The 23,810-nt window shown below is 43.3% G+C and overlaps 1 protein-coding gene across 4 annotated transcripts in view; it reads right to left on the bottom strand.

Moving 5' to 3' along the window:
• Positions 1-23,603, bottom strand: part of GPAT4 (glycerol-3-phosphate acyltransferase 4) — a 33,605-nt gene extending 10,002 nt beyond the window's left edge. The window contains exons 1-8 of one of the 4 annotated variants that reach the window (XM_043563370.1): positions 23,350-23,409; positions 17,877-17,910; positions 10,319-11,330; positions 2,585-2,654; positions 2,123-2,423; positions 1,244-1,318; positions 402-491; positions 125-218 (exon numbers count right to left, since the gene is read on the bottom strand). In XM_043563370.1, the coding sequence (XP_043419305.1) occupies positions 125-218; positions 402-491; positions 1,244-1,318; positions 2,123-2,423; positions 2,585-2,654; positions 10,319-10,483 (795 nt within the window). In that variant the 5' untranslated portion in view covers positions 10,484-11,330; positions 17,877-17,910; positions 23,350-23,409. Of the gene's footprint in view, positions 1-124; positions 219-401; positions 492-1,243; positions 1,319-2,122; positions 2,424-2,584; positions 2,655-10,318; positions 11,331-17,876; positions 17,911-22,970; positions 23,093-23,349 lie in introns of those variants that run through there. The other 3 variants (XM_043563361.1, XM_043563380.1, XM_043563352.1) reach the window with 3 other exon arrangements.
• Positions 23,604-23,810: the final 207 nt, after the last annotated feature.

Genomic DNA, 23,810 nt, shown 5'->3' on the forward strand with positions numbered 1-23,810 from the left:
TGTAAAAACATGGCTCCATGTTTACACCCTTAGGTAAGAGCTCTATGAAGGGACCAGAAGCGTCCTAGTCCTGAGCATTCTAAAGTTCTTACTTGCCCAAGAAAGCAACAGAAGAAGGTCTTACCATGGCATAGTAGCCATCACTGGCCAAAATGATGACATCAATGGGAGAGGTGTGATTGGCCACGCAGATGCCACCGTTTCGAGGCCTGTTTTCCCTGGGTTTAAAACATATGCAAAGCAACAAAAATTCATGGGAAACCATTCATGTGGAGCCTGCTGCCCCCTCCTCACCAGCTCCATCAGCTCTGAGAGCTCAGAAGAGCCCCCCGTGGGCCGGCTGCAGGTAGGTTGTGTTTTGCCAGTGCCATTTCCCTCCACATCATACCAAGTGACCTCACCTGTCATGGTAGGTAATGATGGCTGTCAGGGCTCGCACGCAGATCCGGTAACACATTAAGTGAACATGTTTACTCAGGAACTCCTTAAACCTGATACAACAGGACAAAGATTTTTGTTTTTATTTTACGCACGGGAAGGCAGGAAAGTTACTGACTCTAAAAATGTAATTATCACTGCCTACAGTCCTTTATGACTGCTAAGTATTTTTATAAGTATTGGTGGATATGATAAAACTACAATGTAATAGTGTCTTTATGCCTGCATATGAGGACACAAAGAAATGAGGAGAATTGCTTAAATTCACCTAAGTTAATGGGTTTAGAATTTATAGCTCTCAAATGTCCACCACAGGTGAGTCTCCTCAATTCTCTTCCTTCCCAGCCAACACCTAGAGGCAGGGCAAAGGACAGAGGGTCTGACCTCACCAGCCCAGGGAAGAAGAGAGCCAGCTCTCGAACTTTCAGATGAAACAAATTTCTCTTCAAAAAAAAAAAAAACAAAACAAAACAACACGAAAAAGCCCTACCTATATTTCTTATCCTCTTACCAATTTATCAACACAGCAGAATGCTCAAAAGTAAACAATGTGCTGTAAAATCTGCTGGCACTGAACTCCACGGCTGTGAGGCTCCTCCCTTCAACACTCTTCCCAGAGTGTGTCAGAGGGCAAAAGAACACAGTCACAGATCAAGACTGGTGAAAAAAAACAAAAAAACCCCACAACCTTCATGCTGATGCCACTGTTATCACTGGCTTATCTTATCTATCGAAGATGCTGTGGATGTGGCTGTCCCCAAAGGAGTGGCCTGGCTGGAGCCACCATTTGTGGACATGGACTCACCTCCCGTTTGGCAGGTATCCCACCACGGTTGTGCCTACCACCAGAAGGCTAATCCCAGTGAAAGCAAGAGCTATCCTGTAAAGAAGAAGACCCATGAGAACACAGCACACAAATCTTTGCACTAAGGACAGAATCAAGAATGTGAAAATGAAAGTGGGCATCACAAAACCACCCCCAAGACCTGATCACCCAGGACCCATCTAGATAAGAGCTCCATCTAGAAAAGTGAGCAGGTCTATCATCACCAGAGAGCATCTGAATTCCAAGCTGCCAGTGAACTGTGGATTTGGCTCTCAGCTGACACGACCTCCTCAGGCATCAGGCTGCCAGAACTACGATGGAAAAGCCTACTGTTGGCTGCTGTGCCCTCAGGCACCTGCTGTCCTGCTGTCTTACCCTTCCCTTTGGCTCTGCACCCTGGCAGAAGCACAGCTTCTCTGTAGAGGAACAGGAAGTAGAGCCCGAAGGTACCAGGAGCCAGCAAGGCGTACTCAGAATAGTACACGGTACAGAAAAACGGAGAGATCAATGTTGCCTCTGTATTAGAGAGGCACGCTTATAGGAAAGAATTGGCCGTGCCCAGGGAGCAGTAATCAGAGTACACCACGTTCCCTGGCCCTGTGTTTAGGCCACGTAGGCGAGCAGTTTGATTTTAAGAAACCCAACTATTTCTGTCTGATATGCAGAGAATCCAAGGGCCTCTAAAGGATAATCACCAGTGTACCCTTCCAAGGGTCGGACAGACCGGCCAGTGACAGAATCAGACCATGATCCTTTCTAAAATGGGAAAGCAAAGCAGGGCGACCCAGGTAGGTCAGTCACGCCTCGGGCTTAGAGGCAGCGGCTCAGGCCTTTTGTCCCCATGAGGCCTGCCCTCACCTGAGTGGCAGAAGGAAGCAATATCGAATCAGCACTCCTAATCCCCATAAGACTGTGAGCCGAAGGCTGATGTACTGGAAGTTATAGTTGGTTCTGCTCAGCAGGTTCCAGGACTCCAATTCCTCTGCTGAGAATCTCTTTGTCACCTCATCATCCATAATGGTCTCCATTCCTTTCCGGCAAAAGTAGAAGATGTCAGAGAGCTCAAACTCTGGAGTATTATCCAGAGCCTTACTACTACCACTTCGGCGGATTTCTTTGATCTCTTCTTCCAGCGAAGTGGGATCTTTTGCAATGATTCCTGCAAAAGAGAACACCCCTGTCAAGCAGCATGTTGGGAGGGAGCACGTTAAAAACATTCAGAGTCCACATCCTCCCTCTGATACAGTGAAGAGTATGTGTGGAATTACAAGCACTCAGGAACATAGACGGTTTGGGATAAGGAGTGAGAGCCAGGCTTACCATTCGTATAGGGCTTGTAAAGTTGGTGGTTCTTTTCCTTGGCGCCTCTCTCCATTCTCAAGGTGGCCCACTGTGGGGGGAAATGGCAACACAAGGAATGAGACCCTTCTTCACACAGTGAATGCCGCCATTTCCATCCCGGAAAGTCCCCATCCTGGTCACCTGAGATGGGACTGTGGCTGAGGAAGCACCCGCTCTATAAGGAAAGTCAAAGCCTTCTCCTTCTAGAGCAGGCCCCTCCTTGATAACAAGGAGACAAAAGTTATCTATAGCAAAGGCCTGAGGACACCTGGGTCTGTTTCTCAGGCCTAGGTTCTCTCTGAATCTTTGTCTCCAGGATACTGAAAGAATTCACCAACTGCTGGTACACAGACCTCTTGCATTTCCTTGTCACTGCCAAACAGCAGCTATTCACAAACAGCAAAATCAAGCATCCTTTAAGCGACTGCCTACCACCTGATGCTACCTACCTCCCAAATTATTCCAAAAGCCACAGTTTTCGTTTTTGAATATTAAAAAAATCTGTATGTCTAGACTGTCCATCCACCTCTAAGTAGCCTTTTAATAGAAGGACCCCAAGACCTGACATAGAAGGGCCTGAGAGTGGTTTAGTATTAAACAAAATCACACAAAAACACTATTTGGAGGGGCGCTTGGGTGGCTCAGTCAGTTAAGTGACCGACTCTTGATTTTGGCGCGAGTCATGATGTGAGTTCGAGCCCCATGTCAGGCCCCCTGTTAACAGTGTGAGCCTGCTTGGGATTCTCTCTCTCTCCTCTCTCTCTGCTCCTCCCTCTCTCTCTCAAAATAAATAAATATACATTAAAAACAACAACAAAAACAACACTGCTTGGAGGTTTAAAGAAAATCTAGTTTGACACCTCTGCTAAGTCCTTTAATCACCTCACTCCAACACTCTTTTCCATCTACAAAATAGGACTGATAGGATGTCAACCTCCTGCTTCATGGGGTCACTGGGATCAGATGAGATCAGGTATATGACAGAGGTTGGGAAACTGCAGACCACCCTAACTGTCCTCATTGCTACTGAAATAATAGTGGAGTCCAGAAACGATCTAGAAAAGAAGCCTCTTCCTAGAGCCTCCCTTCTTTAACATCCATCTAGCCAAAGTCAGCGAGCCAGGGTCTCTCCTGCCACCCTCATAACGAGAAGTGGCAACAAGCTCACTCTCCCTGCCTGGAATGTTAGTGCTACACAGAAAGCTATGCCCATGACCAAAGAAATAGAACAGATATTTTAAAAGGTGTCTTTTCAAACTTCAGTTTCCTCAGTTACGCAAGCTATCGTTCTGTGACACAGCAAAACCCACACGGCCTACAGCGCCTGGTGCGGACTCTGCTGGCAGAGCCACGCGTAGTAGGAAGGCTGTGCCGCACGGTCTAGCAGAGCCAAAGGCAGGACACGAGTTTCTTCGGTGATCTGACCTCATGTGGAAACTTCTTAGACAGCTTAGAGTCACCCACTCAAAGAGGGGTCTAAGGCAAGAAAACCCACATTACCCATTTTCTATACATCAGGTATTTAAATAGCACTGATGTTTTCTGGCTCTACGCATGGATGATCTTTTCTAGAAGAAAATGTAAACGAAGCTCCTAAAATGGAGGAAGGTGGATTCCACCTGTGAAGTCCATCTAGGGAGGAGGCGAATAGGGGCAAGAGAGCTTAGAACAAGCCTGACATATACAGACACAGGTTGCTCAACCAGAATTTAGGCTTTTCCATTTTGGTCAAGACTGCATGAGCACAGCAAACACAGAATCAGAAAAACTTGGTTCTATAGGACAACTTTGGTATTTAGACAAGGTTGCAACAGGCAGGTAATATATGACATCAAGCCTCTTGAGCACTAGAATTGAAGTCTGTGAGGACTGCTTCACTATGCAAAATTCAAGATTTCTGTGGTGTTTTAATGGGAAAGGTACAGGTCAAATGAGACTCTATGTCTCCCAGCTCTATCACAGAGCTGTCCTAAATATCGCCTTGCCCTCCTGCTTTGTACCTGTAGCTTTGCTTTGTCACACTTCAGGTACATTACAAAATGCTTCTGGGTTTAGAAGGGAACTGTGCCGTCACAAGAGTAGGAGGAAGGAGGGCAGGGCTAGAGGAACCTGGTTGTCGGCAGCGAAAAGCCTGTCACGGAGTGGGCCAATCCGTGAACTGGACTGCGTCAGCCTGGTGCAGAAGACTGAATGTAAGGGGTGACGCACAGGAGCAATGTCTGACAACCACACATCTGGCTTCTATGAGCTGTCACCTTATTAAAGAAGTACAGTGTTCAGAGACCCAGAATAAAACGGAGAATCCTAGGTTCAGAGTTCATTCCTATGAACCTCCTCTCCTTCCCCTGATGTGAGATGCCATCTACCGTGCTACTCAGTATCAGATTACCAAATCATTCCCTTCTCAGCTTCTCCCAGAGAAGAGACCATGTGAGGGCATTAACAATGCCACACGCTCAGGTAACATTAAACCCAAGGCAGACCTTGGCAGGTGAGGAGGTGCAGGCCCAGTCCCTAAAAAGGCAGACGGTTCCCTGGTGCATTTTTGCTAGTTGCTCCTTCTACCGAATGCTACAATTTAGGAATTAATCACAAGTAACGTCTAATAGTCTTAGCAACACTAATCTCAGCAGTCAGCCCCCACTGCATTTTTCCACATATATATCCAAAGAATGAGGCCCTTAGAAAAACCAGGCTCCCATCATCCAGCACCTTTATTCTCCTGCAAACACTACCTCTTTTAATGTCTCTTTTCTTTCCCTGCTTCAGCTGTAACCTCCAAGTAGCTACTAGCAAATCTGCAAATCTTTACTTCACAGAAGTGCCAACCTCTATTCCTAATCATCTGCTGGTCATCTCCACATTCAAGTCCAGCTGGCTCTTAACAGCATGTGGTGAACTCAAAACAGCATACCTCCTCCCAACCCCAAAAGTGCTCCCCTCCCTGTGGCCCCAGGATCACTATCTCTCTGGTCATGCAAGCTTTCAAGCTTCCCATCTGTCACCAAGTCATAGCAATCCTCCCCTGAAATGGAACCCTTCCACAGCTGCCTCTTGTGTGATGTCATTCATCACCTTTGTCCCTAGCCTATTCTCTTGCCTGTATTAATGCAAAGGCGATTCAATTGCTCTTTCCTCCCTTCATGCCACCCAAACACATGCTGCCAGTCTGATCATGTCACTTCCTTGCTCAAAAACCTTCAATCGTTCTCCAATAGATAAAGAAACACTTAGTTTTGGGGTGCCTGGCTGGCTCAGTCGGTTAAGCATCCAACTTCGGCTCAGATCATGATGTCACAGTTCGTGGGCTTGAGCCCTGCATCGGGCTCTGTGCTGACAGCTCAGAGCCTGGAGCCTACTTCCAATTCTGGGTTTCCCTCTCTGCCCTTCCCCGCTCACGCTCTCTCTCCCTCTCTCTCTCTCTCTCTCTCTCTCTCTCTCTAATAAACACTGAAAAAAAAAAAAGAAAGAAACATTTGGTTTTATAATCCACCTCACTCCCTCTGTGCATCCAATGTTTTTACTCCACTAAACTATGTACTGTCTGCACTTCTAGAATGCTTTTGCCTTTTTAAGATCCAGTTCAAATGCCAACCCTTATACAAAATATTAGTTAATTCCTGTGGAGTTCATCTCTGCCTGTGTATTTTAATTGGCATCTAATTGTAAATTGGTTCTGTATGCATATACTTGTCTTTCGTAGACTATGAACACCTTGAGGGGCGGGAGCCAGAACCTACCCATGTTCTCACTCCAGCAGAGTCTGACAGAGGAGAGGGCCCCGCACGTAGTAGGCAGTCAATAAGGGCTGTATTTAATTAATCAACTCCCAGGATTTCTCTTCATCAAGGTCTCCGCATGAAAAGATGAGGGATGAAACCTAAAACTACTTCCCATCATCTTCCCCACCACAGTCACCTTCTCACCTCATTCAGCTCATCCTTCCAGCCACTCAGGGTTATGTTACAATCACCCTTCTCACTGGGGTTGGGAGGGCAGACCTGACTGACACGACCTCGTTCACTATAGGCACATAAGGACCTGTTACTCCTTCTGCTCTGTAGATGAGGAAGCACGTGGGAAAGCCTGATGACTGAAGTCAAGTTGCAGAGCTCGTGAGAAGAGCTCTGAATTTCAAGCTAAGGGCCACTGGACTGGAAAGCTCATGCCCATCCCACTACAATCCCACTGCACAGCCTCTTGGGTTTCCTCACAACCACCACTTGCTTTCTAGCACTCTCTGTCAGCCACTTCGGCTTTGGACTTCAATGTTAGATTACAACAGTCTCTGACCTGACCTGATAAATCTCTAGCCTACGAGGGAAAATAACTCCAGTCATTTCTTTCCATCTATTTCTATCCTTTCTACTTTCTCCTTTCCCAAATCATCTTCAACTCAGTGGGAAGTCCACTCCCAGGACTTCTACCCCAAATAATACCATCATCACTGTGTTTAGGGTATATGTGAAGCACCAACATTAAAACAAAACCACTTTTAAAGAACACTGCTGCCCTCTGCGCACGAAGACCTTCTGCAACTCAGCACTGACAAGACCTACACTGAGTTAAGTCTTCCAGGACAGGGAACAGAGAAGGCACTGGCCCACCCATATTCTCCCCTTGGCAGGTATACCAACATTCTTTTACAGACAAGGATGTACTAATTGTGGGAAACTACCTGTTAAGCCAGGGCTTACTTCGTTCTGCCAAAAGCACAGGTATCGCTACAGTATGGACCATGAGATATGCAGTTTTAATAATCCTTATGAAGATTACCCAGTAAAAGTGGCTGATAAAATCCCAAAACATGGATACAAAGTTATATACATATATATATAAATATGTATTATATGTATAACATATGTAATATACAATATATATTACACATATTGTACGTATATTACGTATATTATACATATAATACATATATATAGTATTAACCACAACATATGAACGCAGTTGCCAAAGACTAAAAGGTAACACACGTACAAAACGTTAAAGGTACTATAAACTGGGTAAACATCAACAAATGTTTAAAATTCTTTAATATTATATTATTTGTCTGGTTATCTACTGCTACATAACAAACCACCCCATAACTCAGAGGCTTAAAACACCACCACCAATTATTTTGCTCATGAATCTGCAAATTGTACCAGGTTTGACATCGGCTGGGTGGCTCAAAGGCTGAGGGCTGGGATCCTCTGCTGACTTGCTCACTCCTGTGTGTGGTAGTTGATGATGGTTGTCAGGGCCTCCTTGGGACTGAGAGCTGGAATACCTAATACACGGCCTGGCCTGGGCTTCCTCACAACATGGCAGCTAACTTCCAGGGACAAACATCCCAAGAGTCAGACAGAAGGTATATTGCCATTTTTAACCTAATCTCACATGTTACAAAGTAGAATTAACATCCACTACCTTCTATTTGTTAGAAACGAGTCATAAAGCATGCCCCTATTCATAAGGAAGTCAATCAGAATTCTACCTTTTGATGGCAGACATCAGAATCACTCGGGGAGTTTAAAAATACCCATCCAGACCAACTGAATCAGAATGTCTGGGAAGATTCTAGTACTCCCAAATAAGTAGTACTTTTAAAATGCTTCCCTAGGTAACTCAAATGTATAGTTGGGAGACTGAATCACAGAATTAAGATGATCTCTGAGCTTCCTTCCAGTTCCAAAATTCTAGATTATCAGCCCAATGTAAGAAAGGATGAAGGAGCTAAAAAAGGTAAAATAAAAAGTCTATTAAAAAAAAAAAAAACAGGGGCGCCTGGGTGGCTCAGTCGGTTAAGTGGTTCAGGTCATGATCTCGTGGTCCATGAGTTCGAGCCCTGTGTGGGGCTCTGTGCTGACAGCTCAGAGCCTGTTTTAGATTCTGTGTCTCCCTCTTTCTCTCTCCTCCCCCACTCATGCTCTGTCTCTCTCTTCTCAAAAATAAATAAACGTTAAAAAAAAATTAAAAAAAAAAACCACAAGCACAGATGTATTTTTAGATGTATACATGGATACACACATGTATACTTTCCAAGATCTATAACCAGTTTGGCCAAATCCAACTTGTGTCTAATACTAATGCTGATAAATACAGCATTCAGTTCTTACTGTCCATTAAGGTCAACTCCGAACAGTAATAGTGAGACAAGACCAGATACTCTTGCAGAGCCACCTATAACCTTGCTGGAATTTAGCAGGCCTTTCTAGCCCACCTGACTCTAGCTCACAGCCAATTTGTAATTACCCACATAGCTCCACAGGACAGTGCCAAGAGCACCCAGAGCCCTCTCAGCCCCTGGTACTACTGCTAGGAAATAAGAAGTGCAAATCTAGTTCCTGAAATCCTCAATCTTGAGGTCAAAACTGGATATACCTAAATATACACACATTATTTCCAGAAGCACTTCTAAATCACTGTGCCTCAAACTAGTGATTTTCAAGATGTGGTCAGCAAAGAAAGTTTCTGATGGCCAAGATTATCTATCCCATGGATTGGCCCAACAATATATATCTAATGAATTTTCCACTGTGTAATTATTATCTACATTAAAGTCACAAAAGCATACATTTAAAAATATAGTCACAATTAGAATGATTTTAATTGGCTATGAACTTTTAATATATTAATTTTGGGGGACATATTCAAATGGAAAAGGGAATATGTACAGATCCTAGGTCAGTTTAAAGTGGTTAATTTTATGTCAATCTCACCTCAAAATTTTTTAATGTAAAATCATAATTCTTACAGGAATATTAAATACTAAATCCCAATATTCAATAATATACATAAAAATATTTCCCACTATAAAGTAACATTTCATACAGCTTGCTTAATCTTTCAGAGTCTCTATTTTCCACTGATAAAATGTAGATGCCCTGTCCACTGAAGAATAAGTAACCAAAGGAAAATGACTGAATTTTTTATGAACCGTAAGATACCAGATGAACAAATAATTTCTCAAATTTTGCATTTCTCAAATTATATATGGTCTCAGATATGAAAAAGAATACCTGAAGATTTGGTGACGACTGAAAACAGATATTGCTAACAAGTTATCAACTCTTTGGATAGATATTAAAAGTCCTGTGGCACAGATCAACTTTAGGAAATACTACTTCTCACCCATTTCCTTTACATTGTGGCCACTTTTGTTCAGGGTATAATTGGCTAGGTTCTGACATATGTTAAGAAATTTACTGTCCTTCTCTTCTATCTTTAGGAAAATAAACCAATTCATCAAATGACCTGCCATGTTAATTCTTTCTGTCCGAAATGCAAGAACCTACGGAAGATAAATGAAAGATAAATGTTTGAACTAGAGAAAGGTCTCTCCCACACGTATCAGTGAGGAAATACCTTAACAGGAGCTCTGTGTTTCAATATCTGTTACATAAGAAGAGGCAGAGTCTGGCAGTGATTTTTAATCCTAAACTCCTCTTTTTTAAATAAATAGGCAAGGTGTGGAGATACGGAAGGTTCCTTTGCTCAGAGGAATCAAACATTCAAGTACTTTAGCTGGAAAAGAAAGTTTGCTGAAGGCTTTCACAAGTACACATTTTTTTTTTTTTAACTCAAAATGCCACTTCCCAGTCTCTCAACTTTCTCTGTATGCAACAGAGAGATAATAATCTGCCAGACAAGAACAACTCTTTGCTAACAGCATTTCTTCCCTCCTCTGTGAAGCAACTATTTGTAAACGGCACAACTTACCGCAAAGATTTTTAACAAGGTTTTCATGTAGAGCTTTCGGATACCAAAGGAGACTCCAAAAATGGCAGGGACTATGATGAAAACGAGGAGGAGGGTGAAGAGGACGGTCAGGGAGATGCCCAGAAGGTTGACAATCAGGCTGTCAAAGGGGAGCAACAGGAACATGGTGGAGGATCCAGGCAGGGCCAGTGCCCTCCTCCCCAAGAACAAACCACTGTCTTCGGATGGTCCTATCAGACAGCACCAGCCTGGGAGAGAAAGCAAGTCCCCATAGGATAGCAAACCCTGTTCCAAGTTCACATCATTCGACTGCCTGGGGGCAGGAGGACCGTAAAAAAAGGCCGTAGGGGACAGCCCAAAAATGCCAGCTCTCTCCAGAACAGATGGACTCTGGAGGTGAATGAGGCAGGAGCGATCTTCAGCACAAGCATCTGAGTCCGGGAGCAGTTTCTGTGAAAGTGAGTAGCATGGGAGGGATCTCTGCTCTGCTCCCCTTATGCTCCTTTCCTTCTAGAAGTTTTACTTTTTCTTTCCTGCTCAAGAGCATTTAGCAAATAAATCTGTCCCGAAGATCTGTCATTGCCAGAAGTACCAAGAAGAGTTCAACTTGGTGCCAGAATAATCCTGATAACTTCTGTGGAGGGGGGTGACTGCTGGCACCTCACACAGAAGGCTATTATTGAACTTGAATATGTGGAAATTAAATAATTGTTTTACTTAAAACTCCTTCATAAGCTGAAAATTGTGTTCATTGTAGAAAGTTCATATCTGGCCCCATTCTTCCTCTGGAGAGACTCCTGGTGCGTGCTGCGTCCAGGACCCTCCAACCTGGAGAGCTACAGTCTTGGCCAGCAGGACACAGATGCTGGCACAGAATGTCTCATGCTGCTTGCGCGGAGTGCAACTCCAGACGCGTCTGGCATTGGTTTCCTCTGGATATTCTTCTCCCTGAGGCCCCCTTCTCAGCGGTGACCTGGGTTCTTGGCAAGAAGTTGCTTACATGCTGCCAAAGCTGGGGGTGGAAACAGAAACACCATCAGTCACACAAATCAAGAGGAGAAACATCGATATGCTTTGGCGGGGAGGGGAGCTGTTTTAGAGTAAGCCTAGATTCAGTGCCAGCTTCTCAAGTCATCAAGGTCAAAGGGAGTGGGCAGAAAAACAGGTAGCAGACACACGTGGAATGAAAGCACAGAGATGTTCCATATAAGCTTTCGATTTCAATAATATCTGTGGCCAACTTTCTGAATAGAAAGTATATGGATATATGACACATTCTCAAAGAGGGGATACTGTGAAAAGTGTATTTCCCTCCTACTTGTCCCCCAGCTACCCAGAGTTCTTATCTGCAGAGGCAACCACGTTATCGGCCTCATATTCTTCCCAAGGAATTCTACGCTTATACAAGGAAATCACAATTGATCTTTTCTGCTCACCCCCCCCTCAATCTGGCAACAATAATGATGCCATACTCAGCACACTGTTCTTCAACTTGGGTTTTTTTTTGTTTTGTGTCTTTAGCTTATTATATCTTGCAAGAATATTCCATCAGTGCATACAGGGCTCCCTCACTCTTCACAGGTGCACAGTTTTCAACTACTGTACCATAAGTTAGTTAACTGGTTTCCTGAGGTTGGACACTACATTTTTGTTGTTATAAATAATGTAATGAATAACCACGTGCATATGTGATTTAGCACACAAAATGCACATGCAAATACAAATATAAATATACTTTCAAGATAAATTCCTAGAAATGGAATTGCAGGGGAAAAGGAAGCAGAGTTTTAATTTTATAAGACATCATCCCAGGGTGCCTGGGTGGATCAGTCACTTGAGCATCCAACTTCGGCTCAGGTCATAATGTCAGGGTTTGTGGGTTTGAGCCCTGCGTCAGGCTCTGTGCTGACAGTGCAGAGACCGCTTCAGAATCTCCATCTCCCTCTCTTGGCCCCTCCCCTGCTCACGCCTTCTCTCTCTCAAATATAAACATTTAAAAAAGAAAAAAAAAAAAAGATACTCTCTGTTTTCTCCAAGGAGATTAAACTCCTCTCTCTAGCTGTCTATCTCCCCACATTGGTCATTCTCTTTTGTTTTAAAGACTTCTTTGTAGACCAGTTTTTGGTTCATAGCAAAACTGAAAGGAAGATACAGAGATTTCCCATGTACCCTGTCCCTACATATATACAGCCACCCCCATTATTAACATCCCCACCAGAAAAGTGCATTTGTTACAAGTGTTGCTGAACCTACACTGACACATCATAGTCACCCCAAGCGCACACTTACATCACGGTTCACCCTTGGTGCTGTATGCTTTAGAAGCCTGCACAAATGCAAAGCACATGTATCCATCATTATACTATCACACAGTAGTTTTTCACTGCCCTAAAATCCCCTGTGCTCCAATTACTCATCCTTCCCTTTCCCGAACCCCTGGCCACCACTGATCTTTTACTGTCTCCATAGTTTTGCCTTTTCCAGAATGTCTTATAATTGGAATTATATTTTCGGATTGGCTTCTTCCACTTAACATGGCCACTCATAAACTCCACTATTTTAAATATCTTAACAAAAGTATTTCAGTTTTAGGTTTCTTATTCCTTTAAAACAGTTTTTTTAATGTTCTTATTTATTTTTGAGAGAGAGAATGTGAGTGAGGGAAGGGGCAAAGAGAAAGGGAGACAGAATCTTAAGCAGGCTCTGAGCTGTCAGCACAGAGCCCAACGTGGGACTCGAACTCAGGAACCGTGAGATCAAGACCTGGATGGAAGTTGGACGCTTAACTGACTGAGCCACCCGGGCGTCCCTTACATTACTTACTCCTAACCACAAGTTACCAGTGCAAGCCCTGCACTTGGGAGCACCTTTTCAAATCTCTGGCACACACCGGGGCTTTGCACCAGTCACCTCTGGCTCTGTTCCTATGCATTTACACGTTCAAGAAACTGAACAGACAGCAGGTTACAACCTTCACCTTAAACTGTGTTCAGTGCCTTTCTGCACAGAACTCTCAAAACCTTTCACGTTCTCTCAGAACTTGTCAACAGTATTATTTCCACATCACCCATCATGAAATAAGCAAGACACAGACAGATCCCCCTCTTCTGACTCCTAACCCAGTACTGCTCCCAGTACAGTCCTGTACGTTTGGTGATTAAATGAAAAAGACATGCCATTTTGTGGCACCAAGTCACAAATACTAGTTCCTGTTTGGGATCCTCCAGTTCTTCCACTTTTGCACTATCATTATCACTGCTAACATACTGAATGCAACGTGACAAAAACATTTTACATACCCTACCCTCACTTACGTCTCACAACAGCCCTGTGGTGGAGTTCTTATCATCACTGCTATTTTACAAAGGAGGAAATCAAGGCTTAGAGGATCATGTAAGTTAAGGGAATCATACAGCTACTAAGTATCGGAGCACGAATTTGCACCAGTGGATCTGTCTCCTAGCCCAAGCTCTTTAACCATGCCCTCCTACCTCCCAAACTACCACATTGCAATGAATGAACACTTCCTTCATGGCAGAGCTGCTCTACAGAACTTCTTGTGGTCAGAGAAAAACCACAAGGTGAATCTGGATTCATGTATCAGAATTTGGAGTTCTCAGAATCCAAGGTACAAACCTGCTCTTTCATTTTTATAAACTGGCTAAACTGACTGTACATGCCAGATTTTTAACAGCACACCAACAGAGGTTGAGGAAATTAGATATATTTCTGAGACTTCATTTAATTTGCTGAGTCACTGTATTCTTTAAACCTGTCTCATTCCAGCCTAATTCTAGGGCCACATCTCTGTTCCACTCTTCTGTCCTTGTTCCCCTTGTCTAGCACTCCCATGGGAAAGAAGGAACAAAACCCCTGTGCCCCACTGGTCAAGGTTACCCTGGGTTCCATGGACCCAAGATGACTGACACCAGGGTCCTTTGACTTCCCATGCCAGAGTTTAGATCTCTTTTCCTTGAATCACAATCAACTGAGAATTCCCAAGGTTATTCTGGGCTCATGTCCCCAAAACATTAAACACATTTAGCAATAAACTAATTTCTTCAGGGGTTGATGAACCATAGCCCAAAGGCCAAATCTGGCTTTGGCCTGTTTTTCTAAGCCAGGAGTGAGCTAGGAATGGTTTTTACATCTTTAAAGAGTTGTAAAAAATGAAGAATAATATATGGCACAGACCACAGCAAAACCTATTTACTATCTGACCCTACACAGTTTGCCAACCCATGACCCAGCTGCTCCTTTTTCCTCTGAGAGGCACTGAACTCACGCCCCATCCCATGGTTCCACCCCACCCCTCGAGTTCATGTTTATGGGTGCCAGACTCCAGAACAGAGAACAGTAACATAGCCAAACAAGTTATCTGGCCAAGACTAAACGATCCCCATGTAGATTCTCAGAAGTAAAGAGAAAGAACAAGCAAACCACAGTTATCAAACAGAGTCCCAAATATCTTGCTGGATCAGCAGAGCAGCCATTAAATCCGGAAGACTGGTTGGTGTCTTAGGCCCCATAACACAAACTTTGATCTCTGGAAATAGTATCAGAAAATCAGTCACTTCAGAGCTCTACCACACAATTTCCAGATGACTGTTCACTTAAGAGAAGATATCACTTTGCTTCACGTAAATATAACCATGACTCCACAAGCATGAGGTATTTACTCATTCTCCTGACTTCCACAGCTTTCAGCCAGACTCACTGAGAGTAATTTGGACCAAAGTTGCCCCAGGAGCCCAAATGGTCCAGAGAAAAACAGAAGAACCAAGTAGTTCTGAGCCTTTTAAGAGGGAGGGTGGCTTCATCCTAGGAATGTGACAGAGCCCATCACTAAGTTACCTAAACTCTTCAAGCCATTGAATGGGAAATCTGGGACTTTAAGCCCCCAAATGACCCAATTTCCAGGGCTCCTCAGATCTGAGAGTGATGAGTTCATTCATTCAACAAATACTCAATGGGCACATTACTATGTCTCACACATTATGTCAGGCATTATTTAGTGCCTAGCGACAAGTGTTAAGCAAATAAGCATACACAAAGTCATAATTTCACACTTTGATAATTGTTAGCAAGGCAAAGATAATTCTGGGAAAGAAAATAACAGAGGTAACTTAATTTAATATAGGTCATCTTAACCAATTTTGATCCAATCACAAGTCAGAGACTATTATGATTCCTAACTGCAAAACCAAATACAGCTGAAACTGGAATAACAATATGGGTTTGAACTACATGGGTCCACTTACATGTGGATTATTTTCTGATACAATACTGTATTTTCACTTATGATTTTCCTAATAACATTTTCTTTTTCTAGCTTACTTTTTTCTTTAAAAAAAAATTTTTAATGCTTATTTTATTTTTGAGAGGGAGAGAGAGAGAGACAGAGTGTGAGCGGGGAAGGGGCATGGGGAGAGGGAGACACAGAATCCGAAGCAGGCTCCAGGCTCTGAGCTGTCAGCACAGAGCCCAATGTAGGGCTTGAACTCATGATCTGTGAGATCATGACTGGAGCCAAAGTCGGATGCCTGACTAAGCCACCCAGATGCCCCTAGCTTACTTTTTAATAAGAATAGAGTACATGATACATGAACAAAATATATATCAATCAACTATTTATCAGTAAGGCTTCAGGTCAACAGTAGGCTGTAAGTTTGGGGAAGGTCGAAGTTACATGCAGATTTTGTCAGCGCCTCTATTGCCCAGGTTGTTCAAGGGTCAAGTGCACCACGAAACTTCCTACTTCAGGAGACCATGACTACCAGAATATATCCAGAGGGATGCCACCACATATCAACTCAAAGGAAAAAAACACAGGGTTAATGCATTTTTCAAGCACAATGTCTGTCACATATTAGATCTCAATAAATGGTACATACTACCATTCCATTAGGGTCAGAAGAAACCCAGAGTATTGTCTTCGGTTACAAATGCTAAACTTTAAGAGGGCTACAGAGAGGAAAGCATTTCAAAGTATGTCCTAAAACCCACATGCCAAAAAATACTACCTGCCTAGCAAGCGCTAGGCGCTTAATAAAAAGGTTAGCTGTAAAGCATAGAAATGGGAATTAAAACTAGTGAGATGGCCAAAAAAACCCTCCAAAAAACAAAACCAAAAAAAAAACCCAATTTCTTTTATAAACCACTGTATTGGTGAAAATGAGAAATTACCCTCAAATACTGCTTGTTGGGAGTGTAAACATGGTACATCCTCTATGGAGAACAACTCAGAAAATGCGATGAGAATTTTACACGCACATAACCTTAGCTCCAGCAATTCTACTTCTGAAAATTTATCCTCAAGATAAATTAGAACAGTAGTTCTCACCCAAAGGCCATTTTACACCTGACCACCTTCTCCCTCCCCCAAACATTTGGTTCACGCGCAGACATTTTTAGTTGTCACAACTTGGGATAGGCAGCTACTGGCAACTAGTACAGAGAGGTCAGGGATGCTGCTAAACATCCTGTAATGCACAGATCACCTCCTATGGGAAAGAATGATCCAGCCCCAAATGACAATGGTGCCAAGGTTGAGAAACCCTGTACTGATGCATATACAAAATGATGTGTGCAAGGTTACTGACTGTAGCACTGTTTGTAATATCAAAAGAAATGCCCAAGTCCATTAACAGAAGATACAATGGAACACTATTCATCTGTTAAAAGAAGAAAGACATTTACTTGTGTACAGATAAGAAACAATCTGTTAGATGCAGAACAATGTTCAGGGTAAATACCAACTGTGAGAGAGGAAAAGGAAAAAATACATAGTTTGTATGTATTTGCAAAGATACAGATCTCTGGAAACATACACACAAAATGGCTACAGTTGCCGCCTCTAGGAGTGGAAGGGAGAGGTCACTTTATCTTTGTGCTATTTTTAAAATTGTATTTATCAGGGCGCCTGGGTGGCTCAAGTGAGCCACCGACTCTGCATTTCGACTCTGGATTTCAGCTCAGGTCATGATCTCACGGTTCTGAGAATGAGCTCTGTGCTATCAGAGCAGAACGTGCTTGGGATTCTCTCTCCTCTCTCTGCCCCTCCCCCACTCACGTGCGAGCTCGCACTCTCGCCCTCTCTCAAAATTAACAAACTTAAAAAATGAAAAAAACTTACAAAAAATAAAAATAAGATTGTATTTATCATTTTAAACAGGTAATAGTGCTGTGTGAATTTAATGTCAAATGTATTAGAGTAGTGGAGTACAAGAAATTTGCTTGAATAGTAAACTAGGGCCTAGGAGGAAATGTACAGTGTTTCTAAGGAAATAGGGCAGCGCTCAGAGCCACTATGCTGAAGTGAACCTGAAGTGCTAAAAAACCAAGAATACACATACAGCAGACATTAATCCTAGATAAAATAAATGATTCAAAACAAAGCCAAGATACAGTTAAAGGATAACTCAATTCACTAGAAAGAAGACAGTAATATATGGTCAGTTTCAGGGTCTTGGTCTTAAGTTGTTATGACCTTAAGTACTTTCCCCTTGCCTACAAAGGGCTAACTTGAGTTGGAAATGGGTAACAAGTAACATCCTACCAAGTTCTCCCAAGGCAACATTAAGTCTTCCAAGCTGGAAAAGAAAAAAAAAAAAAAAAAAGAACAAAGGACACAGGATATTTTTATATTCTGGGGCAATCAGCCTAAGAAAGAACAATGTGATTTGCTGGGGTTTTATGACCAAGACGTCTCAGAACACTGCTCTGGGAGCTCATTTCAGAAATGGCACTTTTACATTTGAGTATTGTGTATGTAACTGGAAGCAACTTCCTTGCCTTTTGTTTTTTAAATCTTTTTGTCTGGTTTATTTCACTAGGCATAATTATTCTGAGGAATCACTCATGTTGCTGCACACATCAACATGTGTGCAGCAACATTCCTTTTTACTGCTGAGCAACAGTCCAATGTATGGCTATACCACATTTGTTTATCCATTCACCTAATGACAGGGTTGTTCCCGTTTGGGACTGTCACAAATAAAGCTGCTATCTACAAGTCTTTGTATGGATACACATTGTAATTTCTCTTAGTAAATAACCTAGGAGTCGAATGACTGAGTCTCAAGTAGGTGTGTATTTAGCTGCCAAACTGCTTTCTAAGCTGGCTGTACCATTTTGCACCCTCACCAGCCATGTATGAAAGTTCCATTTGCTCCACAACCTTACCCATACTTGATAGGATCAGTCTTTTTAATTTTAGACATACTAATGGATGTGAAGTGGTAACTCATAACTTTAATTTGCCCTAAGGACCAATGACACTGAACATCTTTTGTGCTTATTTACCATCCATCTACCTTGGTGAAGTGTTGAATCTTTTGCCTATTTTTTATTAGGTTATTTTATTACTAAGTTTTGCTATGGGCTATTTTTTTAAAAAACCAAGCTTTCCCCACCCCTCACCCCCAAAAACTAAACAGTGTTATTTGAAATTAGAAAGCATTACTACCGGACTACACACTTAAACATTGTGAAGATGGTTTTAAAAAAAGAGGGAGAAGTTTGATCCCACAGACAAAAAATAAATAAAAAAAATAAAAATAAATAAAAAGAGAGAAAGCGTTTCATCACAAAGCTACAAAATTTGTGGACTGGCAGACTTCTGTGTTCAATGTGCCACAAATTTGAAACAATCCTAACTACACTAAAACATGAAACAAAAAAACGAATGACCACAACCACAAACTCTATTTTAACCTCAGAACAGAGTATTACTAAGAACCTAAAATGCTCCTTTCTCTTTATGTTCAGCTGACAGTGATCTGCACTGTCCCACACAGCAGCCACTAACTACACAGAACTCTTGAGCTCTTGAAATGTGGGTAGTCCAAACTGAAATGTGCTGTAAAGTACACACTAGATTTAAATGACTATGAAAAAAAAAATGAATGTAAAAGACCTCATTAATAATCTGTATATTGATTATACATTGAAATGATATTCTGGATCATTTTGGTTAAATAAAATATATGATTATAATGATTTTCATGTGTTTCTTTGTCCTTTTTTTTAAAGTGGCTACTACAAAATTTAAAATTATGGGGGCGCCTGGGTGGCTCAGTCCGTAAAGCAACCAACTTTGGCTCAGGTCATGATCTCACAGTTCATGGGTCTGAGCCCCGCACTGGGCTCTGTGCTGACAGCTAGAGCCTGGAGCCTGTTTTGGATTCTGTCTCCCTCTCCCTGCCCCTCCCCTGCTCATGCTCTCCCTCAAAAAAAACACAAAAAATGGGGCGCCTGGGTGGCGCAGTCGGTTAAGCGCCCGACTTCAGCCAGGTCACGATCTCGCGGTCCGTGAGTTCGAGCCCCGCGTCAGGCTCTGGGCTGATGGCTCGGAGCCTGGAGCCTGTTTCCGATTCTGTGTCTCCCTCTCTCTCTGCCCCTCCCCCGTTCATGCTCTGTCTCTCTCTGTCCCAAAAATAAATAAAAAATGTTGAAAAAAAAAATTAAAAAAAAAAACAAAAAAAACCCCACAAAAAACATTTAAAAAATAATGCATGTGGTGTGTATTTTACTGGATAGCACTGATCAAAAACTTTTAAGCAGACCCTGAAAATAAAATATGTCTAACTGGCAAAGAAAAAAATATATATACATATAATATTTTTTCCTTCCCCATTGCTTTGTGGTGTGAAGAAAATGGTAGAGTGGAGGAGCTTAGAATTGGAACTCAGGAGTCTTTCTGGCTAAGGGTTCAGGCACAGCTGTTACTATCTGGTCTGTAACTCATTCAGCTTCCGTGGATTTAAATTTCCTCACCAGTTTTTTGGTATTTTAATTCAAAACGTCAACAGAAATTTATTAGGCTCCTTCTTACAAAGCATTATTCTAATACTGCAGATCTTAGGCTTACAGTCTAAAAGGAAGTGCAATCCAAATACACTAACAACTACTCCAGAAGGCAAATTAAAAGAGTGCCCAATGAAAGGAGACAAAACCCTGTGACTGGGTGACAGGTGTATATGTGTGCCTGTGTTTTAAAGGAGAGACAGCACCTTTAAAGAGTTAGGAAAAACTCCAATCTTCGTAACATTCCTACCAACTCTAAACTTCTGTGCTTTTAAAAAGCATTCTTCATGCTATAGTAAGTATTTTGTAGTTTAGTGATAACATGGAATTGATGATATTTGGTCAAGTCCTCCCTTGAGCATAATGATACAGAAAGAAGTAAATGACAGGCTATAATCAGGTTCTACTTTACTTGAAGAAACAATTTTACAATATATTTCAACCAGGGTCAAATCATCTCTAGCTTCTATCTCCAGAAAGCAAGAAATCTATAATAAGATGTAACATTTTGTGATGTGCACATAGATAAATGTTTTTTTCTTCAGCAAAAACCATTTTTTACCAGGCTAGAATCCTAACTAACCACTGCACTTTCTGAAGCCACAAACACAAAAAAAACCCACACAAAACATAAGATTTCTCCCCACACCCATGTCTTTATGGGTAATGATTTACCAACACACCCAGATACTGCTATTTAACCGGTTATTTCCAAAAGCTGGATGAGCATGACAACCACTGCATTTAGGTCACAAACTAACAAAAGTCCATCCTGAAAATAATTTATAAATAACTATGTCACATTACAGAACCTAAATTTATAAGCAAACTCTATATGACCTCTAAATACAAAGATTCCTTTATTCACAACATTCTTTGGAGGTACAATATCCCCTCCAACTTTAAGGGTGGAGATTGGGGTACAAGTACTGAGTTTACCAGTCTTTCTGGAGATAAGAAAACTTAACTGCACAGAGTGTGCTAAGAAATGCATACTATTGTTTTATTTATAAAAACCAAAACCAAAACCAAAAAAAGTGCCTAATCCATGTTAGATCCAGCCTAGGATTCTTATCTGTTAATAGCAAGAAAGGATGCTTCCTGGAAGGGTGCTATCTTCTCTTTGTCATCAAGAGCAAAATTTCAGGATCGAATACCGAATCATCCCAGTTCCCCTTAGTTACCCTTTTCTTAAATAGCTGTGAATGTTGTCTACATCTTTTTTAAGCTTGTTTGTACTCTCAGTCTGGTATTCCCCTTCTAAGGTCAGAATTTTCCCATGCTTCCTAAAAGCTGTGATTAGAATTTCTCATCTGTCCCATATCTAAAGAAGTATTTACGTTTATTTATTTATTTATTTGGAGAGAGAGAGACAGAGAGAAGGAGAGAGAGAGAAGACTCCCAAGCAGGCTCCATGCTGTCAGCACGGAGTCCAATGTGGGGCTAGAACACACAAACCATGAGATCACAACTTGAGCTGAAACCAAGAGTCAGCCGCTCAACTAACTCAGCCACCCAGGCGCCCCTAGTTTAAGAAATATTTTAAGACAGATCCCCTAGTTTCATTATTCTGGAATTTGATGGAAAAGTTCATATTAACCCATCCAAACCCTTCATTGTAAGAGTTTTCAGTTACAGCCCTACAGGTTTTCCTCTCCTGAAAGATACAACTTTTAAAGGCAAGGACTATGGTACAGGAAAAAGGAGACTGAATGTGGAGTTGGGAGAGGTTTCCAGACTCAGGACTCTTATTCCTGTAGATCTGGACAAGTCACTGCACCTTTATGGACTTTGAGGTGGCATCAGAAATGAAGAAGTTAGACAACATGATCTGGAAGTTCTCATCCAGATCTGAAAGACTCTTTGTTTCAACCTGTCCTCCAGCAGCTTCATCATTTTAGATACTCTTTTTTGGCCCCTCTCCAATGCTTATGTATTTCTTAGTCAAAGGACTTCCAATAGAATACGTCCCTAAAAAGTACATTATGACTTTATACAACAGTAAGATTTTTATTTTGAATCCCAAACTACTTTTGACATCAAGGATTTATCCCAGAGCTTGCCAGGTGCGGGGGGGATGGATAGGGATGTGGATGGGACAGACTTAACGTAAAGATCAACTGTTGGGGCTGGATGATGAATACATGCTGGTTTATTATTCAGCTATTTTTGTATGTCTGAAATTCTCCATAATACAAAGTTGGAAAAAAAAATCACTATCAAAGTGAGAGAAGAATGCCATTATTACAGAACTCTTTCCTACAGTCTCTGGCATAGGATAACTGCTTTCACACCATTTCCCTTGGGTTGAGACAGAATCGACAGGATACGAAACTAAGCAGAGAGGCACTCAAAGTTCAGCCAAAATTAAGGAAAATGAACCAGAAAGGAATTGTTCTCAAGAAGGTTATCACTGAGAAGATCCATGGCACGGAGGGCACGAGCAGTGACAGGCACTTAGATCTAGCACAGTAATGAACTTGTTTCCACAAAGCTATACCATATGTTTCATGCGGGAGATTTTCCCTAAACTTTTAAACAGCGAAAGTTAAAACCCTATGTGAAACGGAAGTGAGGAAATAAACCCTCTGGTAGGAGGATGCCTTGCAGGACATGAAATCAAAAGGGAAAGGCAAGGGATTTCGGGGGTTAGGGAATTCTAAAGAAAGAAAAATGGGTTCCTTTGGAGAACAAGCGAGGAGAATATCAATCCCGGGGAAGCCAAAGTACCTAAGAAAAGAAATCACAGGTGAAGGCGCTTCCTCGTGATCTCTACTACCCCCCACCCCCCTTCAGCCCTCCCAGGCTCCACTCCTCCACGCTCGGGGTGCGGACTGCGGAGCACCTGGGATGCGGGCGAACTCCGAAGAGCCCATTCGGAGAGGAGCCTGCCGGAGCAGGGAGTGGAGGGACCAGCCCAGCACCGGCCTCTGGGAGGGCTGGGCACGGGCTCCGGGGCGCTGTGGCGGGACAGCAGGGCGGCGCGGCCAGCGCCCGGGGAGGGGCGCGGACTGTTCCACTGCGGGCGAGGGGGCGGAACGTTCCGACCGGCTGGGAAACCCCAGGAAGCGGCAATGGTGCCTCCTGACGCCGGAGCGGCGTAGGGAGGGTGTCCCCGGCCCTCAGGCCCCTCGCTGGGCTCCTCGCCCCGAACCCTCCGGCCCGTTGTCGGCTCCCCTGGTGCCAGTGACCTTCAGGACGGGGGATAATTCGGTCATACTCACCGACCGCGAGGCTCCGGGGCTCCCAGTCCCTCCGTGAACGATCCCTCCCGCCCTTGGCCGCCGCCGCCGGCCGAGGCGTGCGTAAAGACGTGCGCGCGCCCGCCCTTTGTCTACGCCGCTTTGACGTGACCCCTCGCGTCCCATCCCCACCCCTCCCGCCGTTTAATCTCTCGCCCGGCACCCGAGCGCCGGGCGCGCGCCGGGCGGGGGCCCCGAGAGGCGGGGCGGGAGACAGGGCGCGTCGTCACCTGCCCCGGGCCGGGCGAGCCCGGGACCGACAGAGGCGCCCCCTGGCGGGCCAGCTGCCGTTACCTCGGGCTGGCCCGGAGCCGCGGAGGCTGGTACTGTGCTTCCAGGGTCCTGGTCGCCTGCCCCTCATTGTGGCGCGCATCCCCCAGGATTCCTGCTCTGATAAGGGTCTGCGCTTCCTAAAAGGGAGTCTCCACGTTTCTGAGCTGTGC

This window comes from Prionailurus bengalensis, chromosome B1 (genome assembly GCF_016509475.1).
Source record: "Prionailurus bengalensis isolate Pbe53 chromosome B1, Fcat_Pben_1.1_paternal_pri, whole genome shotgun sequence".
In the NCBI taxonomy this organism is placed as follows: domain Eukaryota; kingdom Metazoa; phylum Chordata; class Mammalia; order Carnivora; family Felidae; genus Prionailurus; species Prionailurus bengalensis.